The sequence below is a fragment of the Hippocampus guttulatus genome, chromosome 12 (assembly GCF_054856545.1).
Source record: "Hippocampus guttulatus isolate MCC_2025c chromosome 12, RoL_Hgut_1.0, whole genome shotgun sequence".
NCBI classification, from domain to species: Eukaryota; Metazoa; Chordata; class Actinopteri; order Syngnathiformes; family Syngnathidae; genus Hippocampus; species Hippocampus guttulatus.
Window position 1 is genome coordinate 15,493,947 of NC_141272.1, and position 24,140 is coordinate 15,518,086.

A 24,140-nucleotide genomic window follows, 5' to 3' on the forward strand; every position below is an offset into this window, starting at 1 on the left:
ATGCTCCAGAAAAAGGACAAGTGCACAAAAAAAAAATTGAAACAGAAACGTTTCATCCAGGTGTATACAACTGCATTTATTGTAGAAAGACAACAAACATCAGATTTTTCACACTGGTACAAAATCATATCTTGGGGGAATGTAATGGGATTTAAACTACAGCTACCACAAGAGGATTATACTGTATTTAAAAAAAAGAAAAAAAAAAGGAAAATGCCTCTACTGAAAAAGTGCCTCTAAAATGGCGGTTTCGTTATGTGTGACTGAAAAAAAAAATGTCAAAAGAAAAGTTAAAAGCATGCTTTTGTTCTCTACCTCCCCATCTCAATTGTTTACTGCTGCTGCGACAAGCCACCTCTCCTCTCATCCCCAAAAAGCATTTTAAGGGTTAGCATGAGGCGAGCTAGCATCTATCACCACGCCACCACTTTACATAAGACTGATTAAGAAGGGGAAAAAAGAAGATGGTGAGAAGGAGGAGGGGCATAGGTCAACACACGCGAAGGGGCTTTGGTGTGGAGAACTACTGGGAGCCAGAAGACGAGCCTTGGCTGCCCTGTCCAGGGTAGCCGCCATATTGGCTGTAATACTGGTTCCACTGGCTCTGGTTCTGGTAGTACTGCTGCCACTGCTGCGCATACTGTGAGGAAAAACACATTAAAACCAGAGATTTCAGAATGGGTAATTAGTTGGTCAAGTTTGTATTTCTTCGGTTCTGGTACTGCATTAAGTGATATGTTTTGAATTTTTTTTAAAAATATATATTTTCAATTTGTTCTGCCATTTATTTTAATGTAGTTTTTAGAGCAGGTTTGCTTATTTATTCCGCCCCCAACAAAAAACGCTTTGTTTGAATTTTTATTAGTTTTAGGACGACTTTTAGATTATTAAAAATTAAGTAAAAATTATTATTTTTAGAGTGTAAGATAATAATTTAAAACAGTCTAAAGTTTTGTGAAATTAAGTTCACTTTTCAAGATTCATTTTTGCAGCGATGTCTGTCGTTTTTTCTCGAGCACATGCATGGTAAAATCTGTGTTGTTCAAGCATTTAATGGTAAAATTTAAATCCCAAAAAATGGAGATCTTCCAAAAATTGAATGTGCCAGGAAAATTGAGAATTTTTTTTTTTAAAATCAGCATTAAAAATACCTTTCGGGACACATCCCTGATTAAAATCAGCTGTTGACCAGTGCGATTATAGTTTGTTTTATAAACCTAAGATGTAGTTTCAGATAAGTTTTAGTTTGTTAAAAAAGCATTTGTTTTCATTTTATTCCATAAACGAAAAATGTTCTTTTCATTTTTCTTTGTTAGTTTTTGTTAACTATGAATAACGCTGGAAATAAGCCTTCGACTCAATTTTAAGTGCTTTGTTCCACTGGATAGTTAAGACGTGTTTGCACGCTCACTTGCTGATATTGCTGGTTGTAGCTTTGCTGCTGTTGCTGCTGCTGAGGCGGGGCCTGGTGCTGCTGGGAGGGGGCCTGGTGCTGCTGAGGGGGAGGCTGGTGGTGGCCGTAGGCGCCGGCGGCGGGCTGGCTGTAGCTCTGGCTGTAGCCCGGGTACTGACTGTAATTGCCGTAATAGTTCTGGTTGTAGCCACCCTGGTTGTAGCCGCCCTGGTTGTAGCTGTGGCCGTAGCCCTGCGAGGAGATGGCGGGTGGAGGAAAAGTGCAAGCATGCAAAGTGAGTAAGGGGACCACGGTGCAGCACTGAACCTTTAAAAGCACGGCGAACCATCGCCACAATGGCAGTCTGCAAGTAATTTCTGAGTAACTCGGTCCAATTGTTTAGAATAAGAAAATTTGCATCCCCCTAGTACAGTGGTGGGCAAACTACGGCCCGCGGGCCGAATCCGGCCCGTTGGTCTTTTTAATCCGGCCCGCCGAAGGTTGGTCCACAATTAAGGTTCGATGTGAATGATTGCATTCATTTCAATTGGACTTGTAATGACAGGCATTTTACCGCCAGGTGGCGCATTGACTTGAAGTTGCAGAACACGGGGGCGGGGCAATCTTTTCGACCACCTAGTACCTCTCTATCGCTCTATTCTACTGGTCTGATCACAACCCATCTGCAGCGATGCACAGGCTAAAATAGGTCATCAACAACACTTTTGTCATTAAAAAAAGTATATTAATACCGTACTTTCATGCTTTTGTTCTGTTGATGTTTGATATGGACTGTCAACAAATGCAGTTTTTTTTAATGTACCATAGCTCATGCTGACCTGGCCCTTCTGTCAAATTTTAAAAGTCAATGCGGCCCCCGAGCCAAAAAGTTTGCCCACCCCTGCCCTAGTAGAAGTTAGTCTCGAAGAAACTTTTTGGGGTACTCTTTCCAATGTGCTCTAGATGCCGCCAAAGCACTGTCTAAATAGGAATTGCTGCCCAGTGACTAACCTAAAAAATAAACGTCATACAGAAATATTTCCATTTAGAAAAAAATATACAGTGGCACATGTATTCCTCCTTCACAACCCATCAAAACGGCAACGATACCGCCGTTGGGAGGTTTGCTTGCGCTCTTGATTAGTCAATCCGCAGAGCAAAAACACAAACATGTGGTGAAGACTCTCTGGAACTTATACTAAAAACTTGAGCTAAAAGCTCCTGAACATACTTCCTTGAAAACAATTACTACGAGAGGCTGACCAATGTGCTTTTGAGGACCATGGCTATTACCTCAATTAGACGGGGAGCCGACCTTGGACAACAACCAATACATTGGCTAATGTAGGACATAATAAAATAGACAGGACGCACAAACTCTATATATACCCAGAAAATGATTGAAGACAAAGAAGCAAACCACTACTAAATTAAAAAAGGGCAACTTGAGCAGCTGTTTTAACTCATTCAGTACCAGCCAATTCTGGACCAAGTCTGAAAAGACGTTTAAAAACGTCTTTGGGAGTGAATGAGTTAAGCAGGTCTTTGGCGCTGCCTTGTTTGCATTTTCGGGCGCTTCAGAAGCACCACCAAAATAAGCCGATAAGACATGAATAGGCGAGATTGTTCGCAACTCGATGAGACTGGGTTAGAGAGAAAAACGTGCCAACTTATCAATAGTGAAGCGGGAAGAGGCGCTTACCTGGTTGTAGCCCCCCTTGTTGTAAGGAGCCGGCCGGTTGTAGCTGCCTCCTGACGAATGGCTGCGATATCCGGAGCGGGAGTCGGAGCCGCCGTCTCTGTAGCCGCCGCTGTTACCGCCCCAGCGGTTCTGACCGTAGCTTCCCCGATTGTAGCCTACCAAAAGGAATTCATGGAAGGCCTGTCATTTTGGCACCTCCACGCCAGATGCGCATCTAGGCTGACCAAGCCTAAAATGCGGGCATTCCCTGTCAAATCAGGCCTTGCGCATATTCACCGACTATCAGTGGAAGTCCAGTCCAAAACATACGTTAAAATGTGCATGTATGAACAAGGTAGTCTCATTCATATTGCATTGGTGGATGAAGAATTAAGCAGATTAATGCACGCACTGGTTTTCAGCCAGCCATGGAGGTGGACATTTTATGCACCACCGCCCCTGCTGTCGACTTGAAATTGACCTCAAACTGCCTTTGGGCTTACATTGCAAAAACAGGATATTAAAATGTCACTTAAAAAATCGGCTGTATATATCATTAAAGGTTTTATGACAGCAACAGTTTGACCCTGGAACACTTAAACATACCATCATGATTTCCGACGGGAAATCATGAAAAAATTGGTTTGAAATCAAGACCGCCACAAAATGATTAACCGCTTACCTCTGTAACCTCCCGCGTCTCCGCTGCGGTTCTGGTAGCCGCCGCCGCCTCCACGGGGCGCGTCACGGCTGTCATAGCGCGGGAAGCTGCCGCGGCCGCGGTAGCCGCCCTGACGGTTGTCAAAGCGCTTGTCGGGAGGCGGTCCCGCCTTGCGCCCCTCGTCATTGTACTGCTTTAACAGCTTCTCGGCATCGTCACACTGCAGCTCCACGTAGGTGACCGCCTCCAGGAAGTCACATGCTTCCGGCAGGGTGAAGTTGGCTTTAGGTTGGGGGCGACGCCAGCGAGGGATTGAGAGGAAAAGACAGGAGATGCAGGGGAATGGGGAGGGGAGGCAGTGAGGACCAGAGCAGCCACACCACCAAAAGACAAAACACAAAGTGGAGACTAATTAGTGCCACACAGAGGAGGCGGGAAGAATATAAAGACTAGGTATCAAGGAGAAAACATTGCCTCCATGGAGGCAACATTTGTGGAAACAGACACAGGAGGGAGGATTTTTTTTGGGGGGGGGGGGGGGGGGGGGTCTTTAGGAAAGGGCACTGCAAACCAAGGACAGCGGAGCGCAACAGCAAAGTGGATGGAAATCAATCATGGACAGTAATCCCCTTTATTGGGACTGTCAGGAATAGCAAAAGAGTGCAAGCAATTGACGTCCACACAAAGATGTTTATAGTTAACTAATCGAGTAGTTTAACTGGAAGTACAACAAAAACTACGATCCCCAAACTCTTAATAGGAGACATCTTACAACATTGGCTGTGATAAAAAATGGAAGACATTTGATTATTATTATTGGGGAAAAAAAGCCATAAGCACAAGTGTACATGTGTAGAAAACGCTCCATAACAAGCTAGGCTAAACTTAGCAACGCACCGACCTATAAAAGCTGGGCTCTCAGTCAAAATGGTGTTTTGTATCACCCAAAATAAATTAAAAAAAATACATTAACAAAAATAAATTAAAAAGACTTTTAAATTGGGGGTTCAGATATCTATTAAAATACATACATAACATCTGGTCAAAAGACGACCTCCAAATTAGAGTAAAACAGAAAACATTTCTCACAATATCTCCTGTACGTATTTCGATGGGGTCCAAAAGTAGAACGATTCGATTCTGTTCGATGCACTTACATTGTAAAAAAACAAAACGGACTTTGATTCAAATTATTTTTTTACTCCTCTAGTGCAAAAGTAAAAGAGCAACTTGGCTAGTGGAACAGGCCATGCACCTCTGTCTATTTTTTTTTTTTTTTAATCCCACAAATAAGGGGGTTAATTGCCATGTTGGTAATCTTGGGGCTTTTCATAAGCAGCGCAAAACTGCAAATATATGAGTGTTTCATCCAATAGCCGGGATGTGCCAGTTAACTGGGGATTACTGGAAATGAAACTATGTTGGAATGAGGACGCCACCTCAGTTTGCAGCGCATGAGGAGAAAGGGAAGATTGAAATAAATTAATCACGACTTTAAAAAAAAATATGTCCAGTTCTGATAACGTGGTGGGGGCGGGTGGGGAAGAGGAGGAATGGAAAGAAGGGAGGCAGGAGGGGGAAATAGGGCATCTTCCAAGTTTGATTTTTTTACACAGAGAATAAAACAAAACAAAAAAGCAGATCTGGTGTTTTGTTGCTTGTATCCACAGCGGTCCTACCTTTCATTTCTAACACAGCATGATCGGGCACATCCTTCCCCTGCTCATTGGTTTGCTTTAACGTTCGCTCTTTAAAATCCTCGTCCGTGGGACAAATTACAATAGCCTTGCGTTGAAAACCCTCAAAAGGACGCATTTTTCGTCTCCTTGCTGATCCATATACATTTGTCTAGCAATGGCGACAAGAAAGAGGTAGAAGCTTGTTTGTTATTGTTTTACTTGCAAAGGCGTTCCGCTGGAATGGGACGCTGGAACCCTGCAATCATCAAGTGACACAGGTTTGTTTGGCTGGGATGAGGCTACGCGTTAGCTCGGTTGCTCGAGGCCGCGTCGCTCACAAGACTTACCTGCCACGTCTGCTGCCCCACCGCTCACCGTGGACCAACAAGGGGAAGGGGGGACCCATTTAATAACCATCACTAATAATAAACCACTTAGACGTGATACGGTACGCCGATTCTGAGCCATGTTAGTTAACTAAGCAGTTGAAGGTTAAAGGCGGGGGGAAAAAAGGGAGATAAAATGAGTGATTGTTACCCTGCGGAGGGGATACTTATGCGATTTCAACTCGCAGAACGGTCGGGGAGTAGCTGGTCAGCACGCCTGTCTCGCAGTTCCGAGGCCGTGGGTTCGAATCTCAGCTGCAAACTTCCTGTGTGGGGTTTGCGGACGTTTTCCCCGGGAGTCCGTCTTGCTCCCTCATTCCAAAAACATTCATGTTAGGTTGACTGAGGACTAAATTGGCTTTAGGTGTGAATGCCCTCTGGCGATTATTGGCTGGCAATTTGTTTTCCGTCTCCGGAGTCAGCCCTAATAAGGACAAGCGCTCTCAAAAACTGCCCAACACATGTTCAAGAATTGCACAATTAGCATTCTGAAGTTATAAATGGTAAAAAACAATTCCCAAAAAGCAAAGGAAAAGAATTGCACCGCGTTACGTCATTTGGGTGAGCTAGCTGGTGGATCGCCATTTGAATGTGTTTCGTGTTGATAGCACCGAAGTTTTCCTTCATGCAAATATTCACTGTAATTATGACTAAACTAGTGCGTCCGTGGCTTTCATCCGAATTCGTGTTATGTCACCACCACAAAACCAGAATTCCTTGCTAAACCTAGGAACCTCGACCCCCACCGTAACCTTTATCGTATGAAAAAGTAACAAGACCCCTGAAACCCGAACAGGCCATTTTTTACAAAAAAAGCTACCTGATGAAAACAACAGTTACTCTTCCTGTTAAAACAACCTCAGCGCTGCACAAGCATTGGTGCACAACTCGTCAAATTTGAACGGATTGTAACATTTTTCTCTAAAGTGAGTTTGCCATCAACGCGCATGAGCAGTGACGTCAGCAACTATTATTGCACATTACAGGATTTTCCTCCACTTTTGTTGGTTGGTGTCATCGGCAGTTTACCCGTAGAGGCCACGTAAACGAGTCCTTCAGTCATTGAATTAAAACGGCAACCCGATGACGCGTGCGGTCAACCGTGCTTGGCAAGGGCAAAAGTTAGCTGCTACAACATGTTACAGATGTGTTTAAAGGCTGTACTTCAAATGAATACAACTGGCAGGCTAATTTATGTGCGGATGGTTCAAACCGACGGATCGATTTCTGCGCGTGATCAGGAAAAGAATCTTATACAAGAGACAGAATGATTTGACTTGCATTCATAACTGCAATTAAACGAGACTCGAAAACAGTAACGGTCAAATCAGCAACAAGCCGCCTTGTATGGTCTTCGTCCAGCGCAAACCTCCCAATTCCCCTGAGAAGTCTCATAACTCCACCTGGTTCTAACGGTGCGGGAGTAGTGCAGCGTTATGGCACCTCTAAAGTGAGAATCTCTACACCCAAGAAATCTTCGGTAATTAAAAACAAGTAAAAATTGTTCCGTGTGTAATTTTGGGGCGGTGGTGTGTTGAAGCGAGGGTGCAACAGTATTCGGCGCAACATAAGGTATGATGCCAACTCATACAATGGGGTAGTTGATAACTTCATATTCAGATTTGGACCTTAATTTACGATATTCCCAAACGGCGCGCAATAATCAATCTTGCACATTGAAACGCAAAACAAAAGCATGAGATATTATCCGTTTTTCAGTTTTGATTGTCACAAATTCTGACCTAGATGCCTTTTTCATACAAATATCGACCGTGGCTTCACTATTAAGGTACTGTAAGGTTATGATGGACTATGCAACATCTCTTCATCTCCGAGTCTTTCTGCACGTTCTACAAAGTTTTTGTGAAACGGATAGAGAATACGCATCGTGTATTATGTATTTTTTGGGACGTTTATTTTTACATCGCAAAAACTTTCCATTGCTTCGGGGGCTAACGACAGGATCGCTTCAGAAAAATGTTTCCTGGAATTCGTGCCCAAATGTCACATTGACTAAGAGTCAAAATTGAAGAAACACCGGTGTTAGTAGGCATAAAACGGCAGAGAAGCAATGAATGGTTGTTATTTGCCGATTTAAGTCCATAACTATATCAAAGGGCTGTCTCGGCACGAAAGGAAAAAAAAAAATCACGCAGTACAGCTGGCTGGCATTGAGAAATAACTTTCATTGTAGAGTTCGCATGAATAAAGAAAAACAAGATCATACAATTAGTACTAAAAGAAAATTGATGCCTCAGTAAGCCCTCGTGAACAAAAATTAGCACGCAACAGTTTGTGTTAATAGGGTGGATCCCCCCCGCCCGCCACCGACACTTACCTGGACTTACCTTGTTTTCCAAGAAGCTCTCGTCCCACTTGACAGGACAACACAGATACAACTCACCTGCTCATACTCACATCTCCAATGCAATGTAGCCATCTGACCCTACCTACCTTTGGTGCCACCATTACCCAAGACCTGAAAATCTCAACCCTGTTAGTCGCTACTTACCTTGGGGGGGAGTCAATTCATAAAAACACACACTCAAAAGTTCCATGTATCTCACTTCTAGTTACCAAAACAGCTTTTAAAGTGAAAAAGCTCTCTCTTAGAAATTAGCAACAGAAGGTGTTTTTCTTACTCACCAGAGTCAGAGCTTACTTGTTTCTCAACATCTTTACAAAGTCATGGTCTACTTGTACATTGTCGCAGTTCACAAGACAAACAGTATTAAATTATGACAGGAGATAGCAAGTGCAAAATAGATATATATGTGTATATATAGCGAGGGATGACAACATGGAATAAATATTCTGTCACGTTCGTTTACAATACAAGACAAGCAAAGTTACAAGAGGGTGAGATTCAATGCTGCTTCTACTACTTCTACAATACACAGAGCCCCCCTGAAAAATAAATAGATAGTCCATTAGAGAGAGTAATCATTGAGTGACGGTGCTGAGTGCTCACAGTGTGGGCGCGGCGGCCGGTACGCTACCTGGTCCAGGATGTAGTTGCGCCTCTTGCGTGCGGCAATCTCGATCAACCGGTTAAGACACAGCGTAGCCTGTTGGATCAGAACATCCCAGCGGCCGGCATAGTTCCTCTGGCGACGCAGGCCCATCAACTGCACAACCCAGGCCCATGTTAGAAAATATCAGGGGAACAGAAAAAGATCCAAATCGGATGACCCCCCCCCCCCAAAAAAGACAAATACAATGTGACATTTTAAATGTGTACAATGTAAATGTATAGATAAGCTAATATAGTTTGTACACACGTTTATTTAGCATGCCTGTGGGTTGTTAATATTGCACACAAAGATATGTTTAATGCACAGCATTTAATTTTAAGCCGCACGTGAACCTTTTCACACTACCGTACAGCAAAGCCCCTCGAAGGGCAAACTCATCCTCCGTTATTTGTTGGAAATCCCGGCTACTCTGCATTTTAATGCTCACGCCAAAGATATTAAAAGTGTTACTTTGGGACCATCTGGTAGAGCCACGTTGCCATAGTTAAGTTTAATTTTGTGTGTGTGTGTGTGACAAAATAGAACAGTAGTTACAGCCTTGAAAGCAAATATGTTTTTCATACAAAAGTCTCCTTTTTTTGTTTGGCGGAGAGGGAGGGGGACACAGCGCAATCCACCCACCTTCATCTTATCCATAATGGCATTGGTGCCCAGGATGTTGTACTTCTTCTCAGGGTTGGTCTCTGCATGCTTGATAGCCCAGGTGGTCTTTCCGCAGGCGGGCAGGCCAACCATCATCAGAATCTGGAAACAAATACACTGCAAGTAGAAGCCTCCATTGGAGTAGGAACCCTTGCCCCAATTAATGGCCAGCTGCGTTGTCTGCTTGGATGTAGCAAAATAAGTCCGTTCATACGAGCATTTTGCGGATTGCAGTGCATCTGTGTTGCTCCAGGCGGCAGGGACGCAGAAGCAAACCCCCGCCTACTCATTGGCCAGCGGTTTATATGGTGCGGCGCATATAATTACAAAATTGATTTTTCTTAATAAATCTGAGCATGCGGCTCTTAATCAGGTGCGGTCTGTAGCCCGGAATTTACCGTATAATTAATTTCATTTATGGATGGCTGTGGTGCATTCTGGTGATATCTGTGATTCAGACAAAAATTGAAAGTAGAATTTCCACTTTTTATTTCTTACTCCTGATAATAATGGAAAGTAATACCTAAATAATAAATCACTTCTTACAGTTCTGTGATTTAAACATGTTTTGATTTTTTTTGCATTTTTCTTTGAAGATCCACTGCAGTCAGACTCGGCTCGTTTCCTTTTCCTCTCCTGTGAATGCTTCATTACAGTCTTCTTCGTCTTCTTAGCTAATTGATGAACAGTCACTTTTGAGGGAGCATTCCGCTGTGTTGTGTCAGTCACTTTCAATTCTTCAGCTTTCCTTTTCTTTCTTTCATTTTCGGCATGCAGTCTCCTCTTGTATCTGCCATAAGCTGTCTGCAAATGACATACCATACTCTTGTCCACTGGATCATGATGTATATCATCTCGTTGGAAATCCCTTAAGGCTGTTGTATTTCTTGCCTTCAGGTCGTATTTGACGGTTTGTATGGCTGAATATGTCCTGATAGCTAGCTAGTCATTCATGACACTGAATGACTGCTCTATTCGTGGCCCAGAAAAGATGCTGAGACAGGCCTTCACTACTTTACCCAGGGTTGGATAGCGTGGCATTACCTCAGCCCACCAGTGGTCCAGACGCTTGACCTTTGACTCTCCATCTACTACTGTGGCACAATCTGAAGGGTAGAGTCAACTTGGATTCTTAAAATTTCTCTGAGATACAGATCTGTGTCACTGCTGGAGCTCATAACAGTGGGGAAATACTTCACAAGCTTCTTGAGATGACTGTGTGTCACAGAGTGCCCTTGTGCTTTAGGATCAATTGCTGACAAACACTTCAAAAGTGGATTGCTGAGAGGAAGCTTTCCCTGGAGATACTGCGCTGCAGCAACAAATGCTTCTCTGACCCTTTCTAAATTCTTGACGCAAGCTGTTGTGTCTTGACAATCTTTTCAGAATCTTTTCTGCAGTATCTCCTATGAAAATGTCCTTTGTGGGCAGATGCATGGATGCATCGCTGACGTCTATTTTTTGCAACTGCGAAGCAGAAATGTCCCGCACCTTCTCTTGTAGCATGAAACAGGCAAGGAAATGACGAAACAAATCTGTCTGCTCGTCGTGAAGCTTGTGCACCATTGGTTCCTTCTGTTCAAACATCAGGACCAAAGACTTGAATATGGGTAGGACAGATACGTACATGTTCATGGTCAAAATAGTTTTGTCTCTTTGGTAGAACAGTTTGTCCACAATTCTGAGTTTTCTTTTTCTTCCATCATCAGTGAGAGCTTTGTTAGCACATTGCATTTGTATGGCCTTGATTCTTTTTACAGACTGTTTGGACAGCTTTTCCAGAAGATGGTCAGTGCAGATGGCATAAGCTGACTGCAGATCTTTAGGAATCCAGGAAGCATACAGCAACGTTAGTGGCTCAATGATGGATAGATTCCTCTCTGTAGCATCATAGGCAGGCAGCCAGCAGTGTGCTATTCTCTGTAGCGGCGTCAGGTACTGTACTCCTAATATCATGCAAAGCTCTTGCAGATACTCTTTGATATCAGTGCTGTACTTTGTGTCAGTGAAAAGATCATCACAAAGTTTTTCCACTTGAGATTCAAAACCGCTGCAGAATTTCCTTACAGCATTCTGAATGTGGTGACAGGTGTCTCCATCGATATCCAGCAGGTGTGGCGCACTAGATCGCAGAAGAGTTTCAACACCTCCCTTCTTGCCCCTCATGTAATTGGCAGAATCCGACAGATTAGAAATTAAGTTCTCCAGCGGTATGGAATCTTTCTCAAAATTTTCCAATATGGTTGAGTGGATTATGGCTGCACTAACTACAGTTAATGTTGTTGAAAGGTAAGGTTGCACAACACACTCATTCTGTGCATCTCTGTAGTAACTCACCAAAATACGCAATACTTTTTTGTTGTTTGTGCTAGTGCATTCATCCATGTTCATTGAAAACTTGTGGGTCTGCAAATCTTTGATGAGTCGTTTGCTGCCTTTCCAGCAGCTCCTATATTTTGTTGTTCTACTTCTTCCTTTCATAACTTTGCTGCTGTGAATCGGGAATTTCTCCATTGCGAGACTAATAAAGGTTTTCTTATCTTATCTTATGCAAAACTTCTGCAAGACCATCTTTGAGTTTATATGAAGCTGTGGTCCTCTCCATTTGTATTCCTTTGCTTGCTTTGGTATCTCTACCAAACTCCTGTGCAAAGTTGATGAGTCGAGGTGTTAAACTCAGTGGCAGTGAGTGTTCTGTGATGAATGACAGTGTCATTGCTTCTAAATGAGCTTCTCTGTCCAGCATACTGACGTAGGGACGTGGTGGCTGAACCGGCTCAGAGCAGCTGCTACTGTCAGGTATATTAGGCGCAGCTCCGTATGGCAGACTGGATGAAGCTTTGGTAGTTGTTCCTTCATTCAGGGCTTTGGTTGCACTGAAGATTGCAGGAAGGGACTGGTTTGTTTGCATGGATTTCCTCACAGCATTGTGCTTCACTTTCTTTGAGTGGATTTTTAAATCCTTCTTCCCTGATGATCCATACCTAAGGATATCGTTGCACCAAATACAGATAGCATGCCCTGAAAGAATATGATAAGAATGAATGAAAAATTACTGCATGTTTTATTTCGGAAATGAAATCACAGACATATAAAATTAAATATAAATACAACAAGTTTTAAGACTACAGTAAGATAGAGATACGTCTGCACCATATCATTCATTGTAACTTGATAGATCTAGAAATACGAATAGTATAATGAGTTGCCTTTAATATTTTGATACATGTATACACACACACACATATAGTCAACTTTTCTTTGAAATAACGTGTTTCCTTCTTGTTGTCTCTAGTGGGTCTGCCCGAGGACGGCTGGGATAGGCTCCAGCACCCCCCCACACACACACTTGAGGGATGGATAGATATATCTATATATACTGTATATGTATATATATCAGAGGCGATTACTCTAAGACTGCAAGGGAAGCTCAGCTAGCGATACTCTGTTGAAAACGACTAGTGACAAATTAATCTTTTCTTTCTGGTGGGTTTTATTGTAATTCACATATCAGAGATCATTTTCTTGAAAACGAACGGAGAGTAGAATTCCCGTACCGTATAAATTAACGGACACATTTTATTACGTAGCCCGAAATTGAGCTTCCCCTCCTTGACAGACCAACATCCGCCACTGATTTATATATACAATACAATCTGATTTAAATAGCGCTTTCACAACAGCCGCAACTGTAACACAAAGCGCTTAACAAAACAGTTAGCAAAGTAAAATAATGAACACAGCATATTACAAAACACGGACAGTCATGCAATCGTAACCACTTCTCCCTCGTAGGCTTTGTTGTTTAAAGCCTTTTGAGGTGAAAGAGGAGAGAATCAAAGTGACTTACCGGGTTTGTCGACCTTCCGAATGTAGTCAGACAAAAAAATTCCGTTCAAGTCCCTTTCTTCGAGCCATGACCACTTGAACGTGTTCCTCACACTCGCGTCTATCGCGCGTAAGTCTGCTTGTCTGTCTACCTGCTTGAACATTACACACGAATAACTTTACATATAGTGCTCACATACTCAATATTCAATGAATTATCTGTACTTTGAGGCTTCCGCTGTCGCCGAAATTTCGAAAGTCCAAGGTAGGGGAGTGGTGTTACCATTGCTTGCGTTTGCTGTTGTCGCAGCTTCTTTGATATCTCACGTCGGTTGCGTCGGCGCTGATTGGTTGAAACCAAAACGACGCTCGCATGCGTACATGTTCGCGCTGACGCACGTACAGCAGAGACCAACCGAGTGCTGTGGTGCGCTTCGCTTGAATGGTGTCGCTACAAGCAAAACAACGAACTCAAACGTGTGTTCATTCAATGTTGTCAACTAATACCCGGATTCATTTTAGACAATTTTCCGTAGGATAATTGCCTAAAAATAATTTCCCGGAGGAAAATTGAGGACAATTCGAAAAATCCGGAAGACTTTCATCTGTTTTTTCTACCTTGGACCTATGGACAAACTCTTAGGGTATTATTTGGGCTAAATTATCTGCAGTTTGACATTAATGAATAAATAAATAAGTGGCCAAATTCTAAATTATTTACACTTTTACTGTAATATGAGTCAATGTATTCAATTCACTTCAGACAATATATTCACGTTTCACTATTTACATAATCACCTATTGCATTTTATTTTATTCGCAACTACGTAGAGTTTTTGTGCTCATTCTTAAACATCCCAAAATGCTGCCAAAGCCCTTTGTAAAAGCAAAGTAGAACTGTTTGGTGTCAAGAAAATACTGTATGTTGAGGGGATATATCCCGGCTGAGAGACAAGCTTCGGAGTCAGCCCATGACTTACCTCGCATTCGCCTTTGCTGGCAGGTCCCTTGGTGCCTCTGACCTTGTCCTCCAGTGCAACACTGTGGATGTAGGTAAAGCCGCTGGGCGGGGGGAAGTAAGGCTCCTTCTGTCCAAAGTTGAACTCCACGGCGCAGTTCTTCACCAGCACGTGGGGGAAGAGCGCCCGGCCCGCCAGCTCCTCCTTGGTGGTCTTGAACGCTACGCCCAGCTCCACGCCGTTCTTGGAGAATCCCATCTCTACCTCATCACCTTGGTCAAAGTCCTGCCAATATCATGGCAGGTGTTAGCTTTTTGGACAAAGCAGCTGAGATTAAGAGGCTGTCGTCACATACGATGTAGCAGCCGATAACATCGTTTTCCCCAAATCTTTCTCCGTAGTCGGCAAATTTACAGTCGGATGATTTCTTTCCGGTTCCTCCATATCCAAAGGAAAAGGGCTCCTCTCCTAAAAACAAAAATTCAAGGGTAGTTCATAAAAAGCATGTCAAAGGTGAGGTTATCTTTTTGAGGCTTATTTATGCCTCCACAGATGTTCTCACCAAGCTGAGTGCTGCAGTGGTTGAGGGACCATCCGATTCGGACCACGTGTGGGTCCGGTTCGGAACTGGGCAGGTGCTTGACGGGAATTTCCTCATTGATCTGAAGAAAAAGCCAAACTGAGTTTGATCATACAAAAAAAAAAAAAAAAAAAAAAAAACCGCTTTTCTTGTTTATGAGAGACTTTTGCAAATTATTTTGGGAACCCATCACCCGTCAGTTCTAGACCAAAGCTTTGTCTCATAGGGGAAAAAGTGATTTGACGAGATCTTGTGGCATCACTGGACAATTACAAACCTTTTCCAGCCAGGCAGCAATTACTTGCCAATTTCCGATATTCGCAGGAGGGCTCAGTCCTCACCCCCCCCCCCCCCCCATGGCAAGGGTTCACTGTTTAATGCGACTTGTGAGAACTATGACACGCACAATGTTGTCTCTACTGTAGAAGATCTCAAACTTAAAGCATCTACTGACGCTTTCAGGGGAGGAATGTTTCACCATTTAAACTACGTGTATCCCCAAATGCCATATGCATTAAAAACTTGCCAATTAACAATTCCGTTTTTTAAGACAATGACTAGATCATTTAAAGTTGACCTTCATCTCATAGCACACGCGTCCACAGGTAACACCGTGGGTGGCTCGCGCTCCCGCCCACAGGTAGGCGAAGCCCTCGATGGTCAGTGGGTAGCCGCTGTAGCGATCCCGGGAAACTTTGAAGTGCAGATCGCAGTTGTCTGAGAACAAAAAAAGAGTGGACATTGAGCGTTAGTATAACCTAAATAAAAGATGCATCTTTTCACGTCCCACCTTGTAACTTACATGTGTCGATAGTGACAAGAGTGTCATCAATGTTCTCCTCCTCATCTTCTGCCGGCGGCTGTGGCGTGCGAGACCTTAAAACAGAAACAATCCGTTTAATTTTTTTTTTTAATTATTCATTGGTTGCTAAGAGGGGGCGGCCCGGTAGTCCAGTGGTTAGCACGTCGGCTTCACAGTGCAGAGGTACCGGGTTCAATTCCAGCTCCGGCCTCCCTGCGTGGAGTTTGCATGTTCTCCCCGGGCCTGCGTGGGTTTTCTCCGGGTGCTCCGGTTTCCTCCCACATTCCAAAAACATGCATGGCAGGCTGATTGGACGCTCTAAATTCTCCCTAGGTTTGAGTGTGGGCGTGAATGGTTGTTCGTCTCTGTGTGCCCTGCGATTGGCTGGCAACTGATTCAGGGTGTCCCCGCCTACTGCCCGAAGACGGCTGGGATAGGCTCCAGCACCCCCCGCGACCCTAGTGAGGATCAAGCGGTTCGGAAAATGGATGGATGGATGGTTGCTAAGAATTTTCAGAGCAGTGCCCTACACTTGAGAATTTCTGATAACTTTTCAAGTGTACCAGAATATTATGAGACTTTATACAATACTACTAAGACTAAAAGAGTAGACTGTCTCCCTTCAATAGGAAAACACTTTATATCTTTTCCTGTTCTTTAGTATTCTGCAGTTGAAGACAGTAGGAGTTGATTTGTCTACTTCATTGGCATTTGGACTGATTTTTCAAGTCCCGTCACTCATAACAGTGTGCTCTACGAATATACAGTTTAGACACCAAATCTGCCAAACCAAGTATAGGCTGCTCTTTTCTCCCAGAAGAGAAGACTGATTCTAACTTTGTAAGTCAAGAGCAGAACATTTGTAGGTTTTACAAAATCCGTTTCTCACAGAAACCGGACAAAAAACTTTTTTGCTAAAATCCCATGAAGCACAAAAGTGACAACAGTGAAAACAGTATCAAATCTGATTCATAATGAAAGCTCATCTTCGACTAATTTCAGCTGTAACCTTATGTTAACATGCAGCCTTGCAAGAGTTCACGACAACAATTCCGCCACACAAGTGTGACGTAAATGGGAATCACTGAGACGAATTCGGGTCAGTTTCACCTAATTTATCTGACCCGGATTCATCGGACAAGTCGTGTTGTGGTAAGAAGCGCTGTGAACTACGCTGACTTGCACCGCATGACTCATGTTCATTGTCGCCGGCATTCTTTTTCTAAAGATAGTCTCAGTAGCTCGACCCTCTCTTCAAGCTAGGGTAGCTTGACCCTACCCTTTAAACCGCTCCATGATCAGCAGCATTTTTCCCCCTCAGCATCGCAACGCTCAAACAGAACTGATGCAACTCATGGTGTTGCGAGTACAGGTTCGGTGAACTTGTCTGACTCACCCCGTATCTATCAGCTTCTTATAATATATGTTGATCTCTCATGCAGAGTTAGATCGCTGCCACATACGGTCTTAGATTGACAGGACACTGGTTTACAAGCCTGACACTGATTGACAAGCTCTGCCAGCCAGTTCCCAGCATGTCCCATTGAAAAACAACTGACATCCATAGAAATCACTAGCAGTTGATAATGATCAGAGTTAATATGAAGCTGTGGCTTGCTTTTAAAAGAGCCACTTGGAGGATAACCATGAGGCTCCAGTTATGAACAAGCCTACCATTATGCTTTCGCACTGTAGCTTGACCCGAGTGGTCACGGGTCAGATCAAACGGGTTCAAAGACAGTGCTAAAAACCTTACACACATTGTTGATCATCGGGCCTTAGTCAATTTCCCCTTGGCGGTACAATTCATTAGGTGGCCTGATTATCCATTGTCTCAAAAAGATTATCCTGCGGTGTGTTGATTAATATTTACTCCCCAATCTGCTCAGGACATTTGTGTGTGTGTGTGTTCAGCACTGAGCCATGGCATTTGCCTTCATTTTAATTGGGAAAGATTATGTGAGATACAAGTGTTTTGAGTTATCAGTATGGTCACAGAACGAAACTTGTACGTACTTGGTCTCTGTACATGGCGGATTTTCAAATCACGGTTGAGCCCCGCCCCGTGGTAAATGGGTGTACAATATAATGCAATTTGTTTTTAATGAGTCACTACTGGCTCAAAAGAATGGTCCAGCAAGCTTCTTCCTCATTCACTTTTGTACAATTAGGGAATGAATACCTCTTGTCCTCTCTGTGCTCATAGTAGTTGTAGCCCCTGCTCTCTTCGTACGGTCGCTTTCGGCCGTATTGTCCACTTCTCTCAGACTCCACCTTCATGTGCTCTGCCAGAGCGTCGTCATCTTGTCCGCGACTCGGCTCGGACTCATGGGCCTCGCGCCCCGCATCACCCGCCGCCTCTGGAGGGTCCTCAGTTTTGATCTCCTCTTTTATTTCTGTCAGGAGTGACAACGAACATTACTTTGTCAGGTTGTTTCCAATCGGGACGGCATCAAAAAAATATTAAGTAATCCCAAGCAGAGTCACGGTTCATTAAAGCAGATTCAAATGTAAACTTTTCATCTATTGACCCAATAACTCCCCTTTATAAGACAAGATGGCATTGAAGCACCAGAAGAAAGCAACAAAAGGCGCCAAGGAAGGAATATCTAAATGATACATTGCAACTGAGAAACTAACAGCATTGAAGTAATGGTAATGTCGTAAGAGTTGGAAATATTTTTTTAATGTTTTGGGATCAACATTTTTTATGTGTATACAGTTTAAACTTTTAATATAAACTGTTTTTTAGGATGGATACTGTCAATTACTCCTTTTCATGACAGGAATTGGCAGTGGATTGCTGAATTTGAACATAAATGCCTGCTATTCTTTCCCGCTGTCATTACATGTCCTGAGGAAGGTTGAGTACTGTGCCCCAGTACTTGGGCTCTAACTATTAAGGCTGGACGATAAATCAAAATGCCATCTTGATTTCGATGTTGCTTGCGTAAATAACTGTTTATATAATGTTGAACAGTATAACCATGATTTGCACAAATCTTTTCTTTTTATGGCAATTATTTCTGTATTTTACATCACTGTCATTGTAACTGCAAGACAAAAAAAAAGCAGTGAAATGTTTTTGTTGTTTATCCTGAACAACATGTACAAATACCACTGTTATCCTGTTTTACACGAGCCATTCCCATCCATTTCTTATTGAAGGAAAATATGATTTTGACTTTTCGTTTGACAGCACAGGTCAGTTCCCACAAAAAAGAAATCCCAATACAAGTCTGAAAGCATTGTAGTCTACCATTATACTGTGCTAATGCAGCAATTAAGTCACAGCACCTTCTTTGATGTTGACGCCTTCCTCTTCATCCGGTTCAAGCTTGACGACTGCCTCAGTGATGGTGGCTTTGGGAAGGTCAGCGTCTGCGCTGAAGTCTGGCACACTGTGGCCGGAGTCCGACGTTGGCCGACTCTCGTACGGCTCGGATTCTACCTCCGGTTCGGCCTCCTCTTCTTCGTAGTAGCCACCTGAATCTCTGCCTTCATCTTCCTCCAGCAGCGCATCGCCATCACCTTCAGCGAACGCCTCAGCTGTGAATGCCCACAGAGAAAAAGTCATTTATTTTGCTCTGCAGTAATTTGATATAGCCTTTGCTTATTTAATTATTTTTAGTTTAAACCGAGTTTTTTCCGTATTGCTTACTGGCAGTCATTCTCCACTGACAAGTTGACAATTGAACAAATGCCCATGCGATGAAAATGAACAGGAGCCAAACATATTTCCAAGTGGTGCAATTATAGTTTCTACGTGAACTACAGTTTTGGGGTAGACATTTTTGTGTCAACCAATTATTGTGAAACTCAGCAAAGTTGGCAGATTTTTCTGCAACCCTGCAATAAATGAAATTTTATATTTACAGTATATGTAGACATTTGACTTCACATATATTCATTTCATAGCAACATTCATTTTTCCTCCTGCTCGATGCCCTTTGGAAATAAAAGACTGTAGCGACTGCCACATACGACCTTATATTTTGTTTCCATCCGTTCATTTTCCACACTGCTTACCCTCACGAGGTTGACTATATATTCGTTGAAAGAAAAATCGAAAAGAGCAAATGTGTGGTTCACCTTGCTGCGCTTCGGTTTCGCCAACGTCTTCGCCGCCGTCTTCGTAGTCCTCCGCGCCGTCGTCGCCCTGCTCCTCGCCCCCTGCGTCCGGTGATTCCGCGAGGGCTTCCTCCTCCAGCGCCGCCTTGAGCCGCTCCACCAGATCTGCCTTCAGGCCTCTTGCGTCCAGGCCTCGACGCTGGAGCTCGTCCTTCAACTCGTTCACTTTCAGTTTCTTCACGTCGAAACTCATCGCGTGGCCTTGCGCGCGCGTGTGTGCAGGACAATGGCTGCCAAGAAAAGGCGCGGGGATGAGACACTGCAAAGTTTTCAGTATTGCGTTAACTTACAAGGACGTTGCATTTGAGCGCCATCAACGGAGCGTTAAGCTAACATTAGCCATTGAGCTACAAAGTCTATAAATATCCAACACACGTTACTCACCGGGGGTTGCTCGACCTAGCAACGAATCGATAATCGTTACCGAACCAAACTGACTACTTACACACGTATATAAAATCATTCATTTGCCGTTTTCGAGATCGCGATTATCGCCTTCGATATTGCTTAGCTAGCTAGCTAGCTGAGCACACGGGCCAGTGCGAAGCAGTGAGCACGAGTCGAAACACCGCCGCTTGAAAAGCGCCAGTCGTAGACGTGAATTAGCTTCGCACGCAACTTGAACACTCGAGGCGTCGTTTGCTTGAGGAACAACAAAAGTTAGACGGTGCGTTGTGGAATTCAAGTCGAGGCCTACCTCCTTCGACGTGGGTGTCGCTGGCAAATAGAAGCGTAGTTGCCGGCAAGAGCCACCACTGCCCTCTAGCGGTCCAGCCAGACAACGTGCCGGAAGTTGCGTTTGAACAATTTTCATTCCGTTTATTGTACTGTATATCTTAATTATATTTTTGATATTGATTAAAAAACACCAACTAACAGAGAGGTGGGCTTTGACAGCAAGTAAAAATCTAGTAATTGGTTGCAGTGTCGTGAACGATAGCCCACATGCTTTAAAAGTTTTGTCAGATATATACAGTACTTAAACGAATACTGGGTAATATCGTGTAAGAGGTTGCCCGCCGACAATTTTCATGGCCAAAATGTTATCTCCAATAATGCAGATGTGCTTTTTTTTCTCCGTCTTTGCTGCGCATGAACTGGTCTGTGGTGTAAAAGGTTGGAGGCCTCTGCGTTGTGCTGAAAAAAATATATACAATACAATACATCCTGATTTATATAGCGCTTTCACAACAGCTGCAGCTGTAACAAAGCGCTGAAACATATAAATGCTAATGGTCTGACTCATTAATCCATTTGACATCAAGCCCAATCATTGAACCCCTAAATTATACAGTGGTACCTCTACTTACGAAATTAAGATGTTCTGAAAGAAATTTCTCAATTAGAATTTTTTTTTAAGTAGAGACGTGTTTTCCATGTTAATGCCCTAATCCGTTCCAAGCCCCCCAAAATTCAGACATAAATGTTTTATAAAGCATAAAAATGCATCATGTTTTCCATGTTAATGCCCTAACCGTTCCAAGCCCCACAAAATTCAGACATAAATGTTTTTATAAAGCATAAAAATGCATCAAAACATGAAACAAATACATGTTACAATTAGATTATGGCACAATAAATGAGAGTTGTGCAGAATGTAAAAAATAAAGAATAAAAATGATGGTCATTTACCTTTTAACTACGTCCTCATCGTTTTTTGCCCTGTTTAGTTCATGTTCTCTCTCAGAAGTGGTTTTTGCCTGGCGTTTTGTAAAGAACTGATCCAAGGACGTTTGTCGGCTTTTAACAATCCTTCGAAAATGTCCAAGGCAAACATCATCGTAGTGAGCGATCGCCCGACTGATGAACACGTTTTCTGGGTGATTCTTTTCAACAAATTCGGAAACATCATGGAATTTTCCTAGAATGTCTTTTATTCGGGCTGATGGAATCATGGCTGCCGCCTCCTCCTCCTCCTCTTTGAACTCCTGCACTGCCGTGTGTTGCATCGCCTCCAACTCCTTCAGCTCTGTCGTTGACAGCTCCTCATTGTGCTCCTGAATCAACTCATTGATGTCCTCTTCATTCACCTCAAGACCCATGCCCTTCCCCAGCGAAATCATTTCCCCAACTTCAGGCTCAACTTCACCCTCCCCTTCAAACCCCTCCATATCCCGTGGGGCAACAGCATCAGGCCACAGTTTTCTCCAAGCTGCATTCAGGTTATGCCTGGTCACCTCCTGCCAAGCCGTGTCAATCATCTTGAGGCAAACAACGATATTGAAGTGCTGCTTCCAAAACTCACGAAGGGTAAGCTGAGTGTTTTCAGTAATGTCGAAACACCTCTTGAACAGGTGTTTTGTGTAGAGTTTTTTGAAGTTTGAAATTAGTTGTTGGTCCATGGGCTGGAGGATAGAGGTAGTGTTCGGTGGGAGGTACAACACCTTAATAAACGAGAACTCCTCCAGGATATCATCTTCAAGGTCGGGTGGGTGGGCAGGGCCATTATCGAGAACGAGGAGGCACTTGAAGGGGAGATTCTTCTCCTCTAGATACCTCTTAACAGCAGGGCCAAAAACCAAATTCACCCACTCAACAAAAAATTGACGGGTGACCCAGGCCTTGGCATTGGCCCTCCATAGCACCTGAAGTCTTTCTTTTAATATTTTGTGAGCCTTGAATTCTCTGGGATTTTCGGAGTGGTACACCAGCAGGGGCTTGATTTTGTAATCCCCACTGGCATTGGCACAAAGGGCAAGCGTAAGGTGGTCCTTCATGGGCTTGTGGCCTGGCATTTTAATCTCTTCTGCTGTGATGAATGTACGGCGAGGCATCTTTTTCCAAAAAAGGCTCGTCTCGTCGCAATTAAAAACTTGCTGTGCAACGTAGCCTTCATCAATCACCAATTGTTTGAATTTTTGCACGAATTCGTCGGCCGCCTTGTGGTCGGCGCTACTTACCTCACCATGCCGAACAACAGAGTGAATTCCAGTCCTCCTTTTGAACTTCTCGAACCACCCACGCGATGCCTTAAACTCCCGGTGTTCTTTCACCGACGTTCCATCGCCTGCATCCTCCTTCACGAGGTCATTAAAAATGACAGTTGCCTTTTCGCAAATTATGGCCTTGGTCATCACGTCACCAGCCATCTCTTTCTCATTTATCCACACGAGTAACAACCTCTCCATCTCATCGTTCACTGCCGACCTCCTCTTCGAAATTATAGCGAGGCCTTTAGAAGGAGTTATAGCTTTTATGGCTTCCTTTTGCTTTAATAACGTGGCGATTGTAGATCCATTACGGCCGTATTCTTTGGCGAGATCACTCAAACGCATCCCCTTTTCATACTTTTCGATTATCTCTTGCTTTGTTTGTATGGACAAACAAACTCTTTTCTTCTTCTTTTCTTTTCCTCTTTTCCCCATCACTTTCTTGGGGTCCATAGTGAATACAGTAAAGTTTACCTAAAACTTTCGGAACACCTCATGGCCCGAGAGGCGAATGAAAAGGACGCTGCATAGACACAATCTCGCTAAACAAATAGATACAGCCGGTAGAGGTCCCTCTTAGCCAATGGGATGCCAGGAAGATGCTCGATAATAGCCAATGACAGAGCAGCTACAGGTATGTTGCGTTCAGTAGACGCTGGGAGCTGCGAGCAGCAGGCCATACTGTATTTTTACCTTTCTTATCCGGAAATTTCTTTCGTAAAAAGAGGCAATATTTTCCTGTTGAGGCATTTCGTAACTTGAACATTTCGTATGAAGAGACGTTCAACAAAAAACTGAAATAAAAATACTTGGAGAAAACAATATTTGTTTGTGTTAAATGAAGCATCAAGAAAGACAGTCACTCGGAAATCCAATATTTGTTTTGTTTGAGTGACACTAACAATTAAGTGGTTTCCTCTGCAAAAAAAAAAACATTTTTTGATGGTAAAATGTATTTACAATACAAGCAAAATGATGCACAAATGTTCACATTTGACAAAGATGTATGACATTTTGATTTGTTACCACTTATGTCTGTATTGTCACAGCTATTGCTCTTTTTTTGTTTTCACACCTATACAGAATAGTTTTGCTTTGTGTGGTAAGCCGTAAAACACTCTCCTGGATGCAAGGCAACACAAGGGGACGCGCACCACATTCTGCTATCTTCGCGGAGGCCTCTGCGAGCGCACACGCTACACCTCCTTCCTGCTTGCTGCGCTCTTATTCGAGTTTGTGTTTGCTGAGCTGGCCATCTAGCCTGCTTTCCGGGTCAGTTCTATAGGGTGCCCTTTTGAATCCCAAATTCCCACACCACTTGTAATTAAGGAACTTCCATATAATCTGAAGTCGGTTCCTTGAGATGCTCTGGCAGAAGTGGGGTGTTGCATCAACCTCGTCCATACTCCTCCGATAGTCCTCTTGAAACAAAA

At 43.4% G+C, this 24,140-nt stretch overlaps 2 protein-coding genes and 1 non-coding gene across 4 annotated transcripts; all 3 read right to left on the reverse strand.

Moving 5' to 3' along the window:
- Positions 1 to 50: 50 nt before the first annotated feature.
- LOC147197606 (heterogeneous nuclear ribonucleoprotein U-like protein 1) lies at positions 51 to 20,555 on the reverse strand. 2 transcript variants are annotated; one of them, XM_086126260.1, is made up of 16 exons: positions 20,475 to 20,555; positions 19,739 to 20,007; positions 18,944 to 19,195; positions 17,829 to 18,042; positions 15,647 to 15,720; positions 15,422 to 15,561; positions 14,827 to 14,926; positions 14,620 to 14,732; positions 14,286 to 14,549; positions 9,457 to 9,579; positions 8,800 to 8,928; positions 5,415 to 5,583; positions 3,757 to 4,017; positions 3,096 to 3,250; positions 1,412 to 1,645; positions 51 to 640 (listed from the first exon to the last, which is right to left on the reverse strand). In XM_086126260.1, exons 2-16 carry the CDS (start codon positions 19,968 to 19,970, stop codon positions 524 to 526), a joined length of 2,577 nt encoding a protein of 858 aa, XP_085982386.1. In that variant the 5' UTR covers positions 19,971 to 20,007; positions 20,475 to 20,555; the 3' UTR covers positions 51 to 523. The 2 variants fall into 2 exon arrangements, with proteins under 2 accessions (XP_085982386.1, XP_085982387.1); XM_086126261.1 differs by lacking the exon at positions 20,475 to 20,555 and adding an exon at positions 20,162 to 20,383.
- LOC147197607 (uncharacterized) lies at positions 12,008 to 14,268 on the reverse strand. Its single transcript, XM_086126264.1, has 2 exons — positions 13,328 to 14,268; positions 12,008 to 12,498 (listed from the first exon to the last, which is right to left on the reverse strand). The coding sequence occupies exons 1-2, from the start codon at positions 13,467 to 13,469 to the stop codon at positions 12,014 to 12,016; spliced, it is 627 nt and encodes a 208-aa protein (XP_085982390.1). The 5' UTR covers positions 13,470 to 14,268; the 3' UTR covers positions 12,008 to 12,013.
- On the reverse strand, positions 17,252 to 17,392 carry LOC147197608 (small nucleolar RNA SNORA50). The gene has a single exon (XR_015102586.1). It is a non-coding gene; the product is annotated as a small nucleolar RNA SNORA50 (small nucleolar RNA).
- Positions 20,556 to 24,140: the final 3,585 nt, after the last annotated feature.